The sequence below is a fragment of the Gigantopelta aegis genome, chromosome 10 (assembly GCF_016097555.1).
Source record: "Gigantopelta aegis isolate Gae_Host chromosome 10, Gae_host_genome, whole genome shotgun sequence".
NCBI lineage: Eukaryota > Metazoa > Mollusca > Gastropoda > Neomphalida > Peltospiridae > Gigantopelta > Gigantopelta aegis.
In genome coordinates, this window is record NC_054708.1 from 81053913 (window position 1) to 81072490 (window position 18578).

Genomic DNA, 18578 nt, shown 5'->3' on the forward strand with positions numbered 1-18578 from the left:
TGAAGAATTTGTAAAGTCTCTTGGAAAACGTTATCCTACCGCGTTTTAAGATGCTAATTGGACAAATATATGGCAGGGGTTATTTCGAAAGGGTTCTGAAAGAGGTGCAAAAATCTGTTAAAATATTGGTCAAATTTGTTTAGATTTCGTTAAACAACCGTTCCATTCTTTGGGTGCATCCATGGTGTGTTTACAGGTTCGGGTTAGTCCGAGCTACGGCAACGCAGATCAGTGGAAGATTGGAATAGCGTCAGTGTTTCCGAGTGCCATCGCCATCGTCCCGTCTAAGGACATCTTCTGGACGCAAAAAAACGAAAACGGAAGCAGTGAGTATTGTCGACAGTACGGCTAGGACATGATGAAGATTCAAGAAGTATGTTATCATGTTGGCTGATCCAAACATTTATAGCATTAGATATATATAATATTATGTCTAAATATCGGTTTCCACTTCAGCTTTTCAAGCCACGTGATAAGCCTCTGCGTTTACTGTAATGGGGTTAAAACAAAAAGGTTTTCACCACAGCGTTGCATTATAAAAACATGACAACCTCTATGAAATGCCCAGCAAGGAGCTACCTTTCGATAAACTAAGTCAAATCAACCAATTAGCTCCACTGTCAGTTTTGATAAACCAGTTTCTAAGTTATGCGTCAAAATTACCTTCAAGAAATTATCAACATTTTCCATTTTACTCTAATGTTACGGGACATTTGCACATTCAATGGTACCAAAACCAACCCTTGCCCGCTACCGACCCTGGTCGGGTGCTTGTGCTCCCATGCACATGCCAGCGCGAGAGACCCTCTCTTCCACCCACTCCCAAACATTTTCCTGTACCGGACGGAGGAGCCGGTGAAAATCGACACCTGCGCCCATGACAGGCGTGCGCTACAACAGCTTGTTCTGAATGTGCACGATAAAACCTATGACCTGACCTGACCTGAGCGGTTCATGCGGCATACGTTTTTGGTTCAGCTAATCGGATTTCTGTATTCGGGATCAGTGTTCGAGACTGGACAGCGAGCGCTCTGAGCCCGCGTTTATCGTCAAGATGGAAACAGTTGATCGGGTCAGTGCTAAACGCCGGCTAGAGGGACGTAACACCACGAATATTTCCCATTGCATTTTACCAGTGCTGTGTAGCTTAGAGGCGGGATCTAGCTTGGTCGGCAGAAAGCTTGTCCGAGGTGTTTGCGTCGTAGGATCGAACCTCAGTGGGCCCATTCTCCGACTGGTTTTCCCTATCCCAACAAGTGCACCACGACTGGTATATCAAAGGCCGTGGTATGTACTGTCCCATTTGTAGGAAAGTGCATATAAAAGATTCTTTGCTACTAATGGAAGAAGACTAAATGTCAGAATTAGCAAATGTTAGGCATCGAATAGACCATGATGAATAAATCAATTTGCTCTAGTGGTGCCGTTACACAAAACAAACAAACTTACCAGTGCTGTATATTTCTATACAACTGTTTTAAATCCATTAATCAATCCACTTATAAATACTTGCATCGTTTCATTCATCCATCCATTCATAATACATCTATTTTTCCCCATGCCTTCATTCATTCATTGATCCATTCAATCATTGATCCATCCATCGACCAACCCGCTCATTCACTCACTCTCATCTACCCACCCGCTCATTCACTCACTCTCACCTACCCATCCAATCACTAATTCGTTTGTCCAACCCACTCGCCCATTAATTTGATCACCCATCCATCCATTCATTTTACCTCATTAATTTTATTTTGTTTTAGCTTTCAACGAACCTAACCCCGAGCTACAATCTCTGGTTGCCACTTTAAGCACGGGTCCTGTGGGCGTGGGCGACAGATTTGACGAGGTGAACGTCCCGATGCTTAAAAAGTAAGACTCTGTCTGCACGTTATGTTTAGTATAGTCTCAGCCCACACCCGTGTCCGACAGTCACAAATATCACAATGCAGTATCTACACCATCCCTCCATTCTCTTCATCTCCCCTTTTTATCATCTCTCTCTCTCTCTCTCTCTCTCTCTCTCTCTCTCTCTCTCTCTCTCTCTCTCTCTCTCTCTCTCTCTCTCTCTCTCCCCCCCCCCCCCGACTATTTGACACCAGTTCAAAATGTACAGTAGGACATGTTGTTAAACACTGTTTTGTTGTCCGGATTTCAGGTGCTGCACATCAAGCGGTCGAATCCTCAAGCCCAATTTACCCGCTCTGGCAATTGACGATCAGATAACACAGGTACACAATAACCTTTACTTACATAGGCGTACGGGCTCCCATTTTTTGTAAGGGGGGGGGGGGGGGGGGGGGGGTGAGGGGGGGCTGGCTTTTCCCCGAATTAAACGAAAATACCCGAATCTGGATGACAACATTTATTCATATTAAGCATTACTACCAAATAGGGGCGAGGCGTAGCCCAGTGGTACAGCGCTCGCTTGATGCGCGGTCGGTTTGGGATCAATCCCCGTCAGTGGGCCCATTGCGCTATTTCTCGCTCCAACCAGTGCACCACGACTGATACATCAAAGGCCGTGGTATGTGCTATCCTGTCTATGGGATGGTGCATATAAAAGATCCCTTGCTGCTAATCGAAAAGAGTAGCGCATGAAGTGGCGACAGCGGGTTTCCTCTCTCAATATATGTGTGGTCCTTAACCATATGTCTGACACCATATAACCGTAAATGGAATGCGTCGTTGAATAAAACATTTCCTTGCTTACTACCAAACAGCTATATAGAAATTCAAACGATAGCTACGCATTTGAACATCGATGATAATTATAGAATGATGGTAAAAAGGTCTCAGGTTAGCACAGTTTGCCCTAATCGAATTTGAGATTTTGCTCCAGCACTAGTGAGACAGTTGCCCTCCCTGCCCCCTTTCTCGTACGCTTGTTTTCTTATAAGGACGCTTGCTAACCTGAATTTCCTTAATGTTTAATTAATATGACGGGTCGAGAACAAGTCAAATCGCTAGCAGGTGAAGTGCTTGCCCGAAAGCAAAGGTACGTCGTTTAAAACCACGTCTTCTAATTTCAGATAGCATTTCAAGATGGCGACGGTCCCACAGGTGAAGTGTGGAGCACGTGGACATTTGTGTCTGAGAATGGCGAGAAGGGCCAGAAACACGGGATCATCTTCGCCTCTGGACTCACCAAGCCGTATGAAATCACCCCTACAAGGGCTGGCTTTGTGTTCGAGGTTAGACATCACAGCTATCGATATCTTTAGGCTATTAACGCAATACATAACAGGGACTAAAATAACTGGAGATGTACTAAAAATAATAAACAGTAAAACATTTGTTTAAATAATAATAAAATTGTCATCATCATCATCATCATCATCATTATCAAATGTAAAGCTATGTATCAATTCTATAGTTGGAATATTTGTTCTTAAATCACAGGCATTTGGGATCAAAAGCATCAGAAGTCGGATGGTGTATAGTCAGGAGGCATTGCCCCCCCCCCCCCCCCCAACTTTAAATAGTATTCATTGGTGCCCCCCCCCCCCCCCCAGCTGAAAGGCGAATTAATATATAACTGGTTCTTACAATTGTTATCTTCTTCCGATGTCTATGATTTCTAGGAATCAGGAAGATAGCTCCTATTTCTACTTTACGCATTATAATACTATATAGCTCGAGTGTCCTCTAGTTTTGTTCTGTGTTTACAGCATTGAATGGAAGGGCTGGTGAAGTTTTAAATGGGTTATCTTCTCTTGTTTTGTTTTTTGTAATTACAGCATGGAAGGGAAGAGCTGGTGAAGTTTTAAACGGGTTATCTTCTCTTGTCGTTTTGTTCTGTGTTTACAGCATGGAAGGGAAGGGCTGGTGAAGTTTTAAATGGGCAAACTTCTCTTGTCATTTTGTTCTGTGTTTACAGCATGGAAGGGAAGGGCTGGTGAAGTTTTAAATGGGTTATCTTCTCTTGTTTTGTTTTTTGTAATTACAGCATGGAAGGGAAGAGCTGGTGAAGTTTTAAATCGGTTACCTTCTCTTGTCGTTTTGTTTTGTGTTTACAGCATGGAAGGGAAGGGCTGGTGAAGTTTTAAATGGGTTATCTTCTCTTGTCGTTTTGTTCTGTGTTTACAGCATGGAAGGGAAGGGCTGGTGAAGTTTTAAATGGGCAAACTTCTCTTGTCGTTTTGTTCTGTGTTTACAGCATGGAAGGGAAAGGCTGGTGAAGTTTTAAATGGGCAAACTTCTCTTGTCGTTTTGTTCTGTGTTTATAGCATGGAAGGGAAGGGCTGGCGAAGTTTTAAATGGGTTATCTTCTCTTGTTTTGTTTTTTGTAATTACAGCATGGAAGGGGAGAGCTGGTGAAGTTTTAAATGGGTTATCTTCTCTTGTCGTTTTGTTTTGTGTTTACAGCATGGAAGGGAAGGGCTGGTGAAGTTTTAAATGGGTTATCTTCTCTTGTCGTATTGTTCTGTGTTTACAGCATGGAAGGGAAGGGCTGGTGAAGTTTTAAATGGGCAAACTTCTCTTGTCGTTTTGTTCTGTGTTTACAGCATGGAAGGGAAGGGCTGGTGAAGTTTTAAATGGGTTATCTTCTCTTATCGTTTTGTTCTGTGTTTACAGCATGGAAGGGAAGGGCTGGTGAAGTTTTAAATGGGCAAACTTCTCTTGTCGTTTTGTTCTGTGTTTACACATGGAAGGGAAGGGCTGGTGAAGTTTTAAATGGGTTATCTTCTCTTGTCGTTTTGTTCTGTGTTTACAGCATGGAAGGGAAGGGCTGGTGAAGTTTTAAATGGGTTATCTTCTCTTATCGTTTTGTTCTGTGTTTACAGCATGGAAGGGAAGGGCTGGTGATGTTTTAAATGGGTTATCTTCTCTTATCGTTTTGTTCTGTGTTTACAGCATGGAAGGGAAGGGCTGGTGAAGTTTTAAATGGGCAAACTTCTCTTGTCGTTTTGTTCTGTGTTTACACATGGAAGGGAAGGGCTGGTGAAGTTTTAAATGGGTTATCTTCTCTTATCGTTTTGTTCTGTGTTTACAGCATGGAAGGGAAGGGCTGGTGAAATTTTAAATGGGTTATATTCTCTTGTCGTTTTGTTCTGTGTTTACAGCATGGAAGGGAAGGACTGGTGAAGTTTTAAATGGGTTATCTTCTCTTGTCGTTTTGTTCTGTGTTTACAGCATGGAAGGGAAGGGCTGGTGAAGTTTTAAATTGGTAATCTTCTCTTTTGTTTATGTTATGAGTTTACAGCTGAATTTCGTTATTCAATTTTCTCTTTCAGTATGAAGACAGTAAAATATTCGACCACAAGGATCCACGTAAACAGTTTGTCTTCTCTGATAGCTCTCCATTCAAACTGGACGCGTGTCCAGCTGGTGGTTATTGTCTGTACTACACGTCACCAGTCATACACTTCAAGTAAGCAGTCATTATACTAGAGAACCTGTGAGTCCTAACACGTACAGTTAACGTTTGTTATTGGATTTCAAATATTTGGTAATTCTGTCATATAATCTCAGAGAGGGATCTTTTATTTGCACCATCCTATAGACAGGATGGCATATACCACAACATTTGATACACCAGTCGTAGTGATTCGTTTGTCACCGTATATAGCTGTTTGTCAGTAATGCTAATGTGAATAAATTTTGTTATCTAGATTCGGGCTTCTTTTTTTTTAATCAGTCTGCACCCCCCAAAAAAACAACAAGAAACAAACAAAAAAAACAACAAAAAAACAACAAGAAACAAACAAAAAAACGAAAACAAATGGGAGCCCGTACTCCTATGTATATATTAGCCACCAAACAAATTAAACAATTACTATTTTTTTCACAAATCTTCTTTCCAACTGTATGTCGACATAATACCATTCATACACATATGGTTGTGCCAAAAATAATGCTAAGTATCAGCAGGCCTACCATAAATAGAACAAGGACGGACATCTGTATCCTTGCAATTAAAGGATATATATGTCTATAACAAATTTCTTTTTCTTTTTTGGTGGGGGTAGTATATGTTCCTTTATGTGCAAGAAGGATGAAATCTCCAGTAAAGAATCTCCTCGGGAGTGGCTGTCCTCCTATAGACGAGGCACTAGATAGAGATTCGTGGAATCAACCACTATTTTACCAAATGTACATTCGACTCTGCATTGTGAAGAGATACGGTCTTTATCGCGGCTTTCGGTTTAGTCATTCAGATTATATGTTTGACGTTGCCGATAGCTCCTGGTAACATTGTACTATGATCTATCGCAGATGGATTTGGAAAATACTAACACGATCTCTATAGCTATATCACACAGATGTGGCATATCAAATAATAGAGATAATCCTTTCAACAGGCCATAACAACTGACCATTACCCCTTGTGATATTGCATTAGTTGTATGTACTATGATATAACACACACACAAACACAAACACAAACACAAACAAACACACACACACACACACTTCCCAGCAGATGGATTTGCAGAATAGGCCTACCAAGACAACCTGTAAGAAAAATGGCAGTTCCACAGTGGTTATAACAGACCTGCTGCATTATACCGTTACTATTACATGTCATATACATTTGGTATAATAAATAAATAGATCACTGTGTAAAAGAGGCGAACCACAACTGACCAGTAGCAATAGGGTAATCACATACGATATTCCATAACTAACAGAGTAGTTAGAAACTCAAATAACACGCGTTTCTATTTAAAGGGGCCAGCTGCTATACACACGCAAATACCGATTACGTGTCTGTGATTTTTTCATTTTTAATTTGTTTTGTCTTGTAATGCAGAGGAAAAGAGGTGTTGCTATTGGGCGAGCTGGACAAATGGGTGCCAGTATCACGTGACAGGTTTCTCCACATAAGCATCAACGACGTCATCACACTGGACATGAAGGGAGAGCCCGGTGAGAAAGTGGAGATATGGTTCTCTGTGAATGGGAAACTCGGCGCATTGCGAACACAAATACAACAGAATGGAAGAGGCAGCCTCGTTTTTGAGTTCAATCCCCACACCGGGGATGGCCACAGACATACGTCATCAGTTTTCTATTCTAGTGTAACTGCGGCCTTAGTAATGCTGTTAACACTTTTTAATTAATATTATATGAAACAATGTTTAGGTCTCAAAATTGTATTATGACCATTGATATTTCTTGCGATATGTGAAATGCAAAGATCATACCATAAATTACAAGCATACAAAAATTGCATTCAAATAATTTCATTTTGTACTAGTTAGTAAAATTTATAATGTTGCCAAGTCCAATAATGGTGACCGACACGTGATGCACGGTTTGAATTTGGATATTGACAAAGAATTGGCAGCTATTTTAATGGATACGCGATGAATATTTCTATGTACATTGTTGAGTTTTTTGGCCAAGTATTAACGAGGAAACCACTCTTATGCCAAGTGGCAACGCATTACAGTTTTGATATTTAAAATATAGTTATTTTTCCATGTAAAACTGTCAAATATAGCACTTGCAACTCTGAGAATACAGTTAAGAAAAAAAAAATTCTTGAAGTAGTATTGGATATAGAAAGTCTCACATACACACATGTACGCACGCACGCACGCATACACACACACACACTTGTTTAATGTTTATACAGCGTATTTAATTTATTTCACTTGCACTCGCTTTTAGGTTTTACCTAGTTAATATTACTTCAAGGACCGGGGTTGGGGATGCTGCCATGTTATATACTAGCATCTGTTTTTCAATGGCAAATATTCTTATTCTTAGAAATATGCTTGATTTGTCTTTTAGTCTTCTTTTTTTGTCTTCTCTTTTTTTTTTGTGGTATCATTTCATTACTGAGGCAAACGTCGGCCTGTTACAAAATGACTATGCAATAATTGAGTTAAACGACTAAGGTACAATGTAGACAAAGAGACAATGACACACATGTGGGGAAATATATTATCTGTTGGAACGGTTACTGTTTTTGTACACAGGTATAATTTGTTTTTCTTTGAAATATCTTTGTAGTCCATTTGTTCTACTTCATTGTTTTTTGCCCAATAAAGATTGTTGTTGTTGTTGTTGTTGTTGCTGTTGGACTACTAAAACTGTGTCAAGATGAACTTCATTAATTTTGACCAGTAAAATCTTCCAATTATATATACATATATATAATTCAATAATTACATATATATATATAGTAGCAAGAGATCATTTGTATGCACCATCCCACAGACAGGATTGCACATTCCACGGCCTTTGATATACTAGTCGTGGTGTACTGGCTGGCACCAGAAATAGTCCAATGAACCCACCGACGGGGACCGATCCCAAATCGACCGTGCACCAAACGAACGCTTTACCACTGGGCTACGTCCCGTCCCGAGTTGCTACAAATTAAGAAACAACAAAATTAATGGTATTTTAGTGCCTTACATCAACCAATTAAAATATTCACACTGTTGGTTTACATTAAGTTGCCAAATGCAAAACGTTGACCTGATCTTGAACTAGGGTACATAAAATGTTTTATGGTAGTTTTGTGTCATTTTGTGTATCCTGAATCAGAAACTGTATGATGACACTTTGTTATCAATGCGCAATGTTTTGGACTGTCATTTTAAAAACACCACCCCAGGCTAAAACATTACCGTTTCTTAGTTAGGTCCTTTGTGTCATGCTATAATGTCCCATAGGATAAAGTTATTACAAGACGTCTACCTATTTAGCTACCTTTTACAAACATTAGCGAATAAATAAAATATATAGCAACATGTAAGTACATGTACAGTTTACTGGTGAACATCTTGGTTTCCAAAATGGCCGCCATTGCAAATTTAGTTATTTCAATACTACCATACCCAGGCAAAACTAAACTTTGTTTTAAATTGGTATAAATGTAGTTAGTCATGATTCCATGATGACTACATATCCAACCTGTATGTTATGTATTAAAAATATTGTAATGTAACAATTGTATTTCTTGATTATCTGCCCAAGAACAACTTGAAACACAGTATCTTTGAAGAGTAATTTTACAAACAGCGGGGTTAACGTGCAGCATTGTCTGCCAATATATGGCATATGGCATTCGCAACAAGCCTCAAACCATTTTGGTGAAAATGACTGTTAGGGAAAACAGTAATATCATAATGTATGCATAACACATTTTACTGTAAATTATGGCTCAAAGTAAGAGGCTTCCAATTCAAATTAGGTGATTATTTCTAAGAAAAGTGATTACCAGTAATCCACAAAACCAGTATAAATATTGAAAGAGTGTATGTAACATGATCATTACGAATCTGCCATTAGCATATAAAAGACGATAACTGTATTTCTGCACAAGACGGATTCCAAAAGATGTTACGAAAGTCAGAGAGTATACAGCCATACGCTAAAAACCGTATACAGCTTCCTTAAATGAAGGGACTTCTAAAAGAGTACAGGAATGAGCACAGAATAATATTTCAAGCAAAGAACCATAAATATTTACACAAATATTTCTTAGATTATTTAGAAGAAAACGTTATTTAATCTGTACAGTATTTAATGTGCAAAACATAGTCAATGGAATTCGACAGCTACCGGCTTATTTTAACATGCCTACATTTACGTATGCATATAATTTCACCTGGTATATGGTACATATGATGCTGGTGATTTTACTAAAACAGTTACTTGGTAAATGTTTAAAAGATGTAATTTTACTTTTAAAACTTATCTTCTATTTCCCAGATTGGTTTTGGACCAGATAACCAAGATATACAATTATGTTAAAGTATAGCCTGTTATATTACAATATTTTAATATATGCAAAATCAAAATTGGTAACATTTTGGGTCCCGGTTTTAAAGTTTATTAAAGGGACTTACCTGAGTTTTCAGACCTAGCAAGATTTCTGTTTGTTCCCATAAGCTTATGTGACGGGGCGGGGTGAGATGGGGGGGGGGGGGGTTGGGGGGCAACTGGTGTTGAGGAAATCCTTAAATTCAGGCAAAAACGACTTGATATTCGGGCTGAATGCGCTATCCTGAAATTGTTTCACCATGTATTTCCATCATTCTAACCACAGTATTAGTTGTAATTAATGTGAAAGTAGTGCGTAACGATTCATATGCAACCCTATATAACTTTTTGGCATTTTTATTTAAGTCAGGCAAACATCAGCCTGCCCCCCCCCCCCCCCCCCCGTCCTCCCTACCTACAAAAATGTGAGCCCGTACGCCTATGTTTGTTCCACCAACAAAATAAACACACATCCTGCTTTTTCTTGTCTTATAAAACACTGTCTTACCTTAACATGTTTTACATATAAAGCATTATATTCAAATAAATACATTTGAAATCCCCTTAGATCGCAAATGATATGAGATACGAAATATTACAATGTCCAGAAATGTATGGGTTACAGAGATAATTATATTCTAAGCAAATAAATATAAGTAAATTTTAATTTCAAAATTCAATACTAATTATTATTATTATTTTATAAAAACAAAAATAATATTTTTTTTAATTATTATTCCCAGCCCCTTGTTAAAATTAAATAATCCATTCCAAGGGTTGTGTACATAAACATAATAAATTAACACAATATAATTTAGGGTACTAGCTTCCCCCTACCCCCTCTCTCTCCCTCCCTCTCTCTCTCTCTCTCTCTCTCTCTCTCTCTCTCTCTCTCTCTCTCTCTCTCTCTCTCTCTCTCTCTCTCTCTCTCTCTCTCTCTCTCTCAATTAATCAATCAATCAATATATCTATATATCTCTCTCACAAACACAAAATACATACATTTCATCCCACTTTTTCCATTCTATGAACGACGTACATAAATATTTAAAATACGCAAAGAAGATACATATAGAAAGTAATATATCTACATTATCAATACGTTGTCCGTTGGGGAAAAGAAGATGCACAAAGAAAGTTACCAAATTAGGTGTGTTCAAAGAGAGAATGATAGACAAACCTCTTGGTGAAGACTTTATTAAGATTGTTCGTACTAAAGTAAATACATTTTTTTATTTCATAACTTTGTTTAATTAGCTTCATTTTGGAAATGGATAATGTTTAATTTGACCCTTTGCACTTTACATTTATATATAAAGTATTTAGCTAATAATAATAATAACTGGTCAAAAATATTATCTGTTTTAATATTATCTAAATTAATTATTACCGTAATTCAGTTTTAGGACAAATATATCGAACTTGTACGTCACAGAATAATCGATTTCGATTGTGGCTTTATTCACATTAGATAAACAACTAGTTAATTACAAATATAATCAATATAAATAGCTGATAAATCACAAATGCAATCCATATAAACATCTGATGCCTAATCAATGACAAATATGCCAAACATATAGAATACTAAACGAGTTTGCCTGTCATACCATTTTTATGAAACTCTTGAACAGGTTTGGTATCTGACGAGCAAAAGCGAGTCAGATACCAACACTGTTCACGAGTTTCATAAAAATGGTATGACAGGCAAGCTACTTTAGTCATTTATTTATTACAAACCAACTGCAAACAAGCCACAACGCAGAAGTAAGCAGATGTCGGAACCTACTAAACGTTATTTTTCTACGAATTGGGTCAGAAAGTGGTCTACGTCACGCTCACGTCACACCAATATTACAGTAGTTAGATACTGAGTGATTGTTATGGCATGAGCAATATCATAAACTGGTATGTATTAAAGCCTATGCCATTAACGACCTGGCTGCACATCACCTATAGTTCATCCTACATGGAACACCTTTTTTCATTCTATGGAATTTTATTTAATTTACAGCAAGTTATTTATTTCTAAGCCGTTTGTTTCCCAATTGGACACAAAAATAGTTGTTTTGGGGTTGTTTTTGTGTTATTTCTAAAACACTTTTACGTTTCTTCTTAGCCTACGTCAAACAAAACTGAAATTATTTTGAAAGAAAAAAACATTTTTGTAGGAGGATGAGATGGACAGCTAATCGTATGTCTTTAAATTATTAGCACACACTTATGTTAACTTAGGATCAAACTGTATGTTGTACGTTTTAGAGTCCGCGTTTTAGCGATTGTTTTTACTTTTTGTTTTAAAAAGTATTACTTTAGAGTTATTAGCCTTTGATAGTGAACGTACACTTCCGGTTAGAGTTGTATCGCGTTATGTGTAAACAGTTGGTTAAATATTTTGTTTAATATGGGAAGATCAGTCCTAGCTGATGAGTGTATTCAGCAATATATTGAACAATTAATCAAAACTGGCCAGTGGTACACAGGTCTTGTTATAGGCCAGGTGAGAAAATAGCCCCATATCGTCAGATTTAACTTTTTTAAGCCTACCTTTTTTCTTTCTTTTTGTTTTAAACATCAGCTTGAAGACCTTTGAGGTCCCATATGTTTGAACACAAACTTAATCTATCCTGTTTTGTAATAATAATGAGAAATGAATATTGCCCATGCTCTTTGTTTTCAGTTAAAACAATTTAGGGTTGCCGTTGTTGTTTGCTTTTTAAACTGTATTACGCTTTGTATGGGTGGGAGACTCAAAAATACCCCTCCTCCCCCCCCCCCCCCCCCCCCCCCCCCTCTTCCGGAAAAAAAAACCCAGTGTGGTATTCCCAATATTTTTTTTACATGTTGTACTATGTTTGACTGGCTGACTGAAGAATTTTTTTTAGCTTTGCTCGGCATGAGTTTGACCCATACCCTTTTCAATGGTTAGGGTTAGTTTCAGGGTTAGGGTTAGTCTTTAGAGCCTTTGATATAGAAGGGTACGGGTCAAACTGTTTTGTTAGAAAGAAATTAGAATAGTGTTAATCACCTATGCTGACTTTGCACTATCATTTTTTGCCGGCCTGCGCAAATTAAAAATTTACATAACCTGAAAAGGGGTTATGCCAAAAGATATTGCATAACCTATTTTGGTTTGCATAACCTGTTTTTTTTTCTTTATAATTTAAAAAATATATATACTTAATTTTGAGAAACAATAGAGTGGCAATGGTATGTAAAAAGTATATGTATACAAATGTTTAAGACTCAAGATTTAAAAATAATAATGATTAGAACTATTGTAATGAATTACCAAAACATAGTGAATGTCAGGCTTGACCTATCATATAAAACACATCATCATGTGTGCATAACTATGTGTGAATAAATAAGAATTCACTTCAAGGCAATCTCTTACCATTAATTTTATAATATTAATCTTTTATGTGTATATAATGTCATGACATTCAGTCATGAGTGGGAGACTCGGTGGCATCTTCCTCATCTGAGGAACAGTGCATACTGTCACTGTCATTATCACTGACACTGTCGTCATCGTCACTGTCACTATCCAATTCGGAATTATAGTTAATAATAGGGTCACTGTGACTCTGGTTTACCCTGGTTGCTGATCCAGTTCGAGATTGTAATGACCATCACAATATCGCCATTTTTGATTGGTTAAATTCGGCTATAACGCCTTCTAACAACCAATGGGAATGCATTTACTTCGTAAGATATTTATACAAACTAGACTGGTTACGTTACGTGCTACAAAAAAGCACTGCATCAGGAACCTGTCTACTTTTGTACTTGCAATAAAAATATGTTGGTATGTTGCTGGGATTAATCATTCAGTAAATTTTACATGAACGGTAAATTAGTTATGCCAAATAAAATGGCATAACCGATGCATGAATGAAACAGTCGTTCGTGCAATTTGTACAGGCCTGTAGTTGGTAACTGCAGGGGTCTTCTAGTTTTATATTGCAATGACAGGATACGGCAAGACACGTGATCTGGAGTAGGTGAGTTGACCAATTACTGAATTGAGTTGGTAAGAGATTAATTCATTTGGGGGCAAGTTGACCAGGATTCCCAATGAATTGATCCCTGAAAGCTTTCCAAACGGTTCATCCACAGACGGTTCGTCCACCATACAATTCGTCTATACACCTCGGACAATTCGTCCACTCGATTACAACATTTAGACCAATAAATCTAAAATGTTATTTTTTAGCCATTAAAATGGTCAGTTATTTTCGTTTTGTGGTAAACTACTAGTATATGAAACAAACTAATTTTTACTGGCATTATCAACTTGTTATTGTCTGTCTGTGTCCATTATAGTACTTCATTGATATGTTGACACAGTTGTTATTCAAATTGCACTTCAACTACACCTATAATTCTGACATACTATTTAGAAAACAAAGCTAGTAACTAAACTAAAATCTCGTCATTTATGTCAAAAATACCATAACATGACGTCATTTGAAATAACCAACCAATAAACAACGATATTATGTCCATTCCACTACTAGGTTCCAGCTAAGTTCTAGATTTTACTATAAAAATTATAATGGACGAATTGTCCAAGAACAATTTTTGGTTGTGGACGAATCGTCTGGAGTTCAAAAGTGGACGAAACGTCCAGACGACGAATCATCTGCATCCCCTCTGAAAGTATTTAGACATTTTTAACCCCTAAAATAAGATGGATTCATTAAAAGCAGGGCTAGCTCTGCCACTCGTCAAATTCGCCAATTGCGGATTTTATTTTGATTTGGCAAACAAATTTCATATACTAATTGGGTTTTTTTTTTTTAAATAACTGTGATTTAGCATTTTTTAAAGATGATTTTGCGAAATGTTTTGCTCATCCAGAGCTAGCCCTGGAAAGCAATACAGTACATAAATATTGTATTTAAAGGTTTCGGTTACTGAGATAGCCATAACTTATGGGAAGTACATGTGTACTAATAAAATTTTCGGCAGAGCCTTGTTCATGATACCATTTTTTATTTACTTGGGTAAGCTTCCTCACCCCAGCCCACCTCATTACAGTTACATACATTGAGCCTTGGACCTAACTAAACTACATGTAATTTGTAACTCGAGTGTCCTAGCAGACTCCATGTAACAGTTTACAATTCTGGGCAATCAGATGGTTAAAAGTACTGTCTTAAATACAAAGCTGCCAACTGCTACACTTTGGGCCTAGTTTGCTATGCTTAGTCGATGTTTGCTACGCTCATGTTCAAATTACTACACTCAGTTGAAAAACATCCAGTGTGATATGCTAATGAAAACCAGTAATAATGTTTGCAACAGATAAACATAAGTGGATGATTAGTATATTTGGCCAAATTTTCTACTAACGAATTATGTTTTATTTGCATGTGTATACGTTTCATCTTTATCACAAATTATAGGTCTACAGAGTACAGTTGAAAAGCAGGTGATTTCTGGCAATTATACTAAAAATTGGACGTAATCTTAGAATACAGTAGGGGCCTAACTAAAACCTGAATTCCTCATTTCTGTGGGCCGGTTTTTCTTTTTTTTTATTCCAACATATAAAAGTATAATTTGCAGATTAAGAACCATTGTAAAACAGTTATAGTAAGGTGTATTTAATAACAGACATGTAGTTTTATTATAGGCCGACACCAGTGTCGCGTACTATAAAACCTTAAAGAACTTCTTTAGTTATGTTACGCTTGCATGCCGTGAATATAGAAAATTGCATGTGAATGTATGCCAGTTAGGAATAGAGTAATTTTTATTTTAACTTGAAATAAGAATATAAGCATTCAAATTTAGTATTGATCACATCATCACACAACAGTTAATTTTGTGTTTATTGCATTTCGATGCTGTTTTAAAAACAAAATTCTGGTCATTCATAATCCTGTTCAAATCGGCCGACTTATTTGACAACATTTGTTACATTTCGGGTATATCCGTATCCCTAAACCGACGACAAGTGTTATCTATGCTAAAAATAACATGACCCAGTCTTTTGCGGTTACTATGATATAGTTATTTGGTGTTTTCTTTTGCTGCTGTTTATGACATTCGGCCATGCTACGCTCAAATAACATTTGCTACACTCAGCTTGTCATGAATGCTACTCTCACTTGTGGCTAAGGGTTGGTAGCTCTGTAAATACACTAAAATATGATAACTACATGATGATATTTAGTTTGATCCTTTTTGAGTTTACGCAGAACATAAAATTAACATAATAGTTACTACATGTATATAAAGCTACAAGAAGATCAACACCACTATCCAAAGGGATGTTGTGTTTCTTTCTGTAGCATTTAATCCAGTTGGAAGTGAACTCATAGCCCAGTGCTAAAGTGCTCGGTTGGTGTGGGATTGATCCCCGTTGATGGGCCCAATAGGCTATTTCTCATTCCAGTCAGTGCACCACGACTGGTATATCAAAGACAGTGGGCTGGTCCATATTATAAAATATCCCTTGAGCACTACTAATAAAAACAATGTAGCAGGTTTTCTCTCTAAGACTGTATGTCAAAATTACTGAATGTTTGAAATCCAATAACTGATGATAAATAAATCAATGTGCTCTATTGGTGTTGTTAAACAAAACAAACGTTAACTTTCAAAATAATGATATTTATAGTTTGGGACATCAGATTAGAAATTGCATGTACATGTATGTGTATTTTAGACACATTACCAGGTTACAATACATGTATTTCACACAAACCTTAGTGCAGTTCATCATTGCATCAGTTATGTGGTATATTTTACATTCTAAAATTAAAGGTTGAAAACTTCTGTATCCCAGTACTGTTTTTAAAAACCATTGTATTAAAAAATTGTTCTAAACTGAGTGTTTTACATTTTGAATATCAGTTTCGTATAGAACTGTGGTAAAGATGTTTGTGTTTTTTCTCGAAATTTGGCACAGCATGGTAGCCTAAACACTTTTGAGTGATTTTTACCATTTTCAGGGCACTTTTTGTTCCTCATCAACAAAAACAAATTAATTGAATTAAAAATAATGTAATTAATGTACTTTAATAAATAATTGCAAAATATATAACAGGGATATTTTATTAATTAATAATATATTTTTTTATTGTTTTATTAAAGCAATTTCAGAATTAATTACTGAAAAGGCTTGTTTAATCTTAGGTCAGCATGGTACTGATTAAGGCAACATAGTGTTACTATTAGACTATTAACGTGCCGCACCATGCTGATACAAGTAACACATAATGATTAATAACTCTACTTTCAGCAAACTGCAGCCGGCAAGGATTACATTGTTCGACTGGTGCGGACACCGGACCCAGTTGAAGATGAGGCAAGCGAGGAGGAGGATGGTGAAGAGGTTGAACCAAGGAGACAGCGCAGTGAGTCGGGTCGTCCTGGCAGTCTGGAGCTGGCCGACGAGAAGTGGGCCGCGACACACACAAAACAGGTCAGCACATACAGGAGACAAAATGTTATATAAGTTAACTGGAAGTCCGTTAACAAAGTAAAAAGTTGAGATATAGGAATTACTAGTCTGATGACAGCGGTAGTGAAGGTGTTAACTTTTGCATTAATGTCCTAGGTGAGTGAAACTTGGTACATCTATGGATGTTCATCACAGTGCGCAATGAAAATGTTTATTGTAGGTAAGACGTATATTTCCACAGGTTTCTTGTGTAACCGATTGTTTAGTTACGTAAATTACATTTAACTTAATCCATCACCTCAAACTTGCTTAAATAATTATTGTTGTTTCTAATTTCAGTGCATATAAGAGTGAATCACTTAATTCATTGGCAGTTCGCTTGGATTTAATGTTGCATAGCCAATATGCAAACAAAACAATAGTTCATGTGAAATATTGGTCTCTAACATAATGCCATGTGCTGGACTTGAGAGGTTTTCTCATATATTTATCTTGCCATATTTCAATATTTTAAGATTTATTTGTGATAAATAACTACAAAATCTGTCAAACATAATTATTGTAGTTTTAAAGTAAAGCGCTTGCTTGATATGCAGTGAGTGTGCAATCGATCCCAGTCGATGGGTCCATTGGGCTATTTGTCATTCCAGCCAGTGCACTACAACTGGTATATCAAATGCTGTGGTATAATATGACTGATCCCTTCATACTAATGGGAAAATGTAGCAGGTTTCCTCTCTAAGACTATATATAAAAATTACTAAATGTTTGATATCCAATAGCCAATGTTTGACATCCAGTAGCCAAGGATTCCTCAAGAACTGTTTTATTATTTGTTTTAGGTGATCCGTATGTTGCCTGGAGGACTCGATATTATTGGAATTTTTGCTCTAGCTCCACCAGACATGATGTCAAACGCACAGACCAGACTAAGACAAGTTAGTGTGCATTGATGTATACATCTATAGGCTACAGTACTCTTTGATTTGTTGAAGTGGTTCTCTTTTGGTGAAAGATAATAGAAAAGTCTTTATATTTCTGTAATTGATTTCAGCAATTCTCATTTTGTTAACCTGTAGGATTGAGTTTATTAAATTAATAATTAACAATTACTCAGGGCTCACACAGGTTTAGCCAATTTTGAGATATGTAGAGTATTTCCTTGAAAATTATTAAAAAGTGGTTATATTTCAAGAGTATTTTTATTATATTTCAAGACTATTTTATTAGCCAGACTAAATGTTGTTGCCACTTTGTATAAAAATTATAGGTTGGCTAATTTGGCAATATACAGGGTGAGCCCTGCTTACTCTGAAGTGGTTATACTTAACCCACAACAGAACCTGTTGGAAAATGACGGGTGGTTAGCATGGATGGCCACATCAGCAAGCACCTGTTGCAGTTTGAGAAACAAGGACTGGGATGACAG

The 18578-nt window shown here is 37.0% G+C and overlaps 1 protein-coding gene and 1 long non-coding RNA gene across 2 annotated transcripts in view; both read left to right on the forward strand.

Moving 5' to 3' along the window:
* The first annotated feature begins 208 nt into the window (after positions 1 to 208).
* On the forward strand, positions 209 to 3170 carry LOC121383413. The gene is made up of 4 exons (XR_005959295.1): positions 209 to 326; positions 1767 to 1875; positions 2162 to 2234; positions 3036 to 3170. It is a non-coding gene; the product is annotated as an uncharacterized LOC121383413 (long non-coding RNA).
* Positions 3171 to 12065: 8895 nt separating this feature from the next.
* Positions 12066 to 18578, forward strand: part of LOC121383934 (protein odr-4 homolog) — a 29600-nt gene continuing 23087 nt past the window's right edge. Inside the window, exons 1-3 of the mRNA XM_041514037.1 lie at positions 12066 to 12229; positions 16988 to 17170; positions 17992 to 18087. Of these exons, the coding sequence (XP_041369971.1) occupies positions 12134 to 12229; positions 16988 to 17170; positions 17992 to 18087 (375 nt within the window). The 5' untranslated portion in view covers positions 12066 to 12133. The remainder of the gene's footprint in view (positions 12230 to 16987; positions 17171 to 17991; positions 18088 to 18578) is intronic.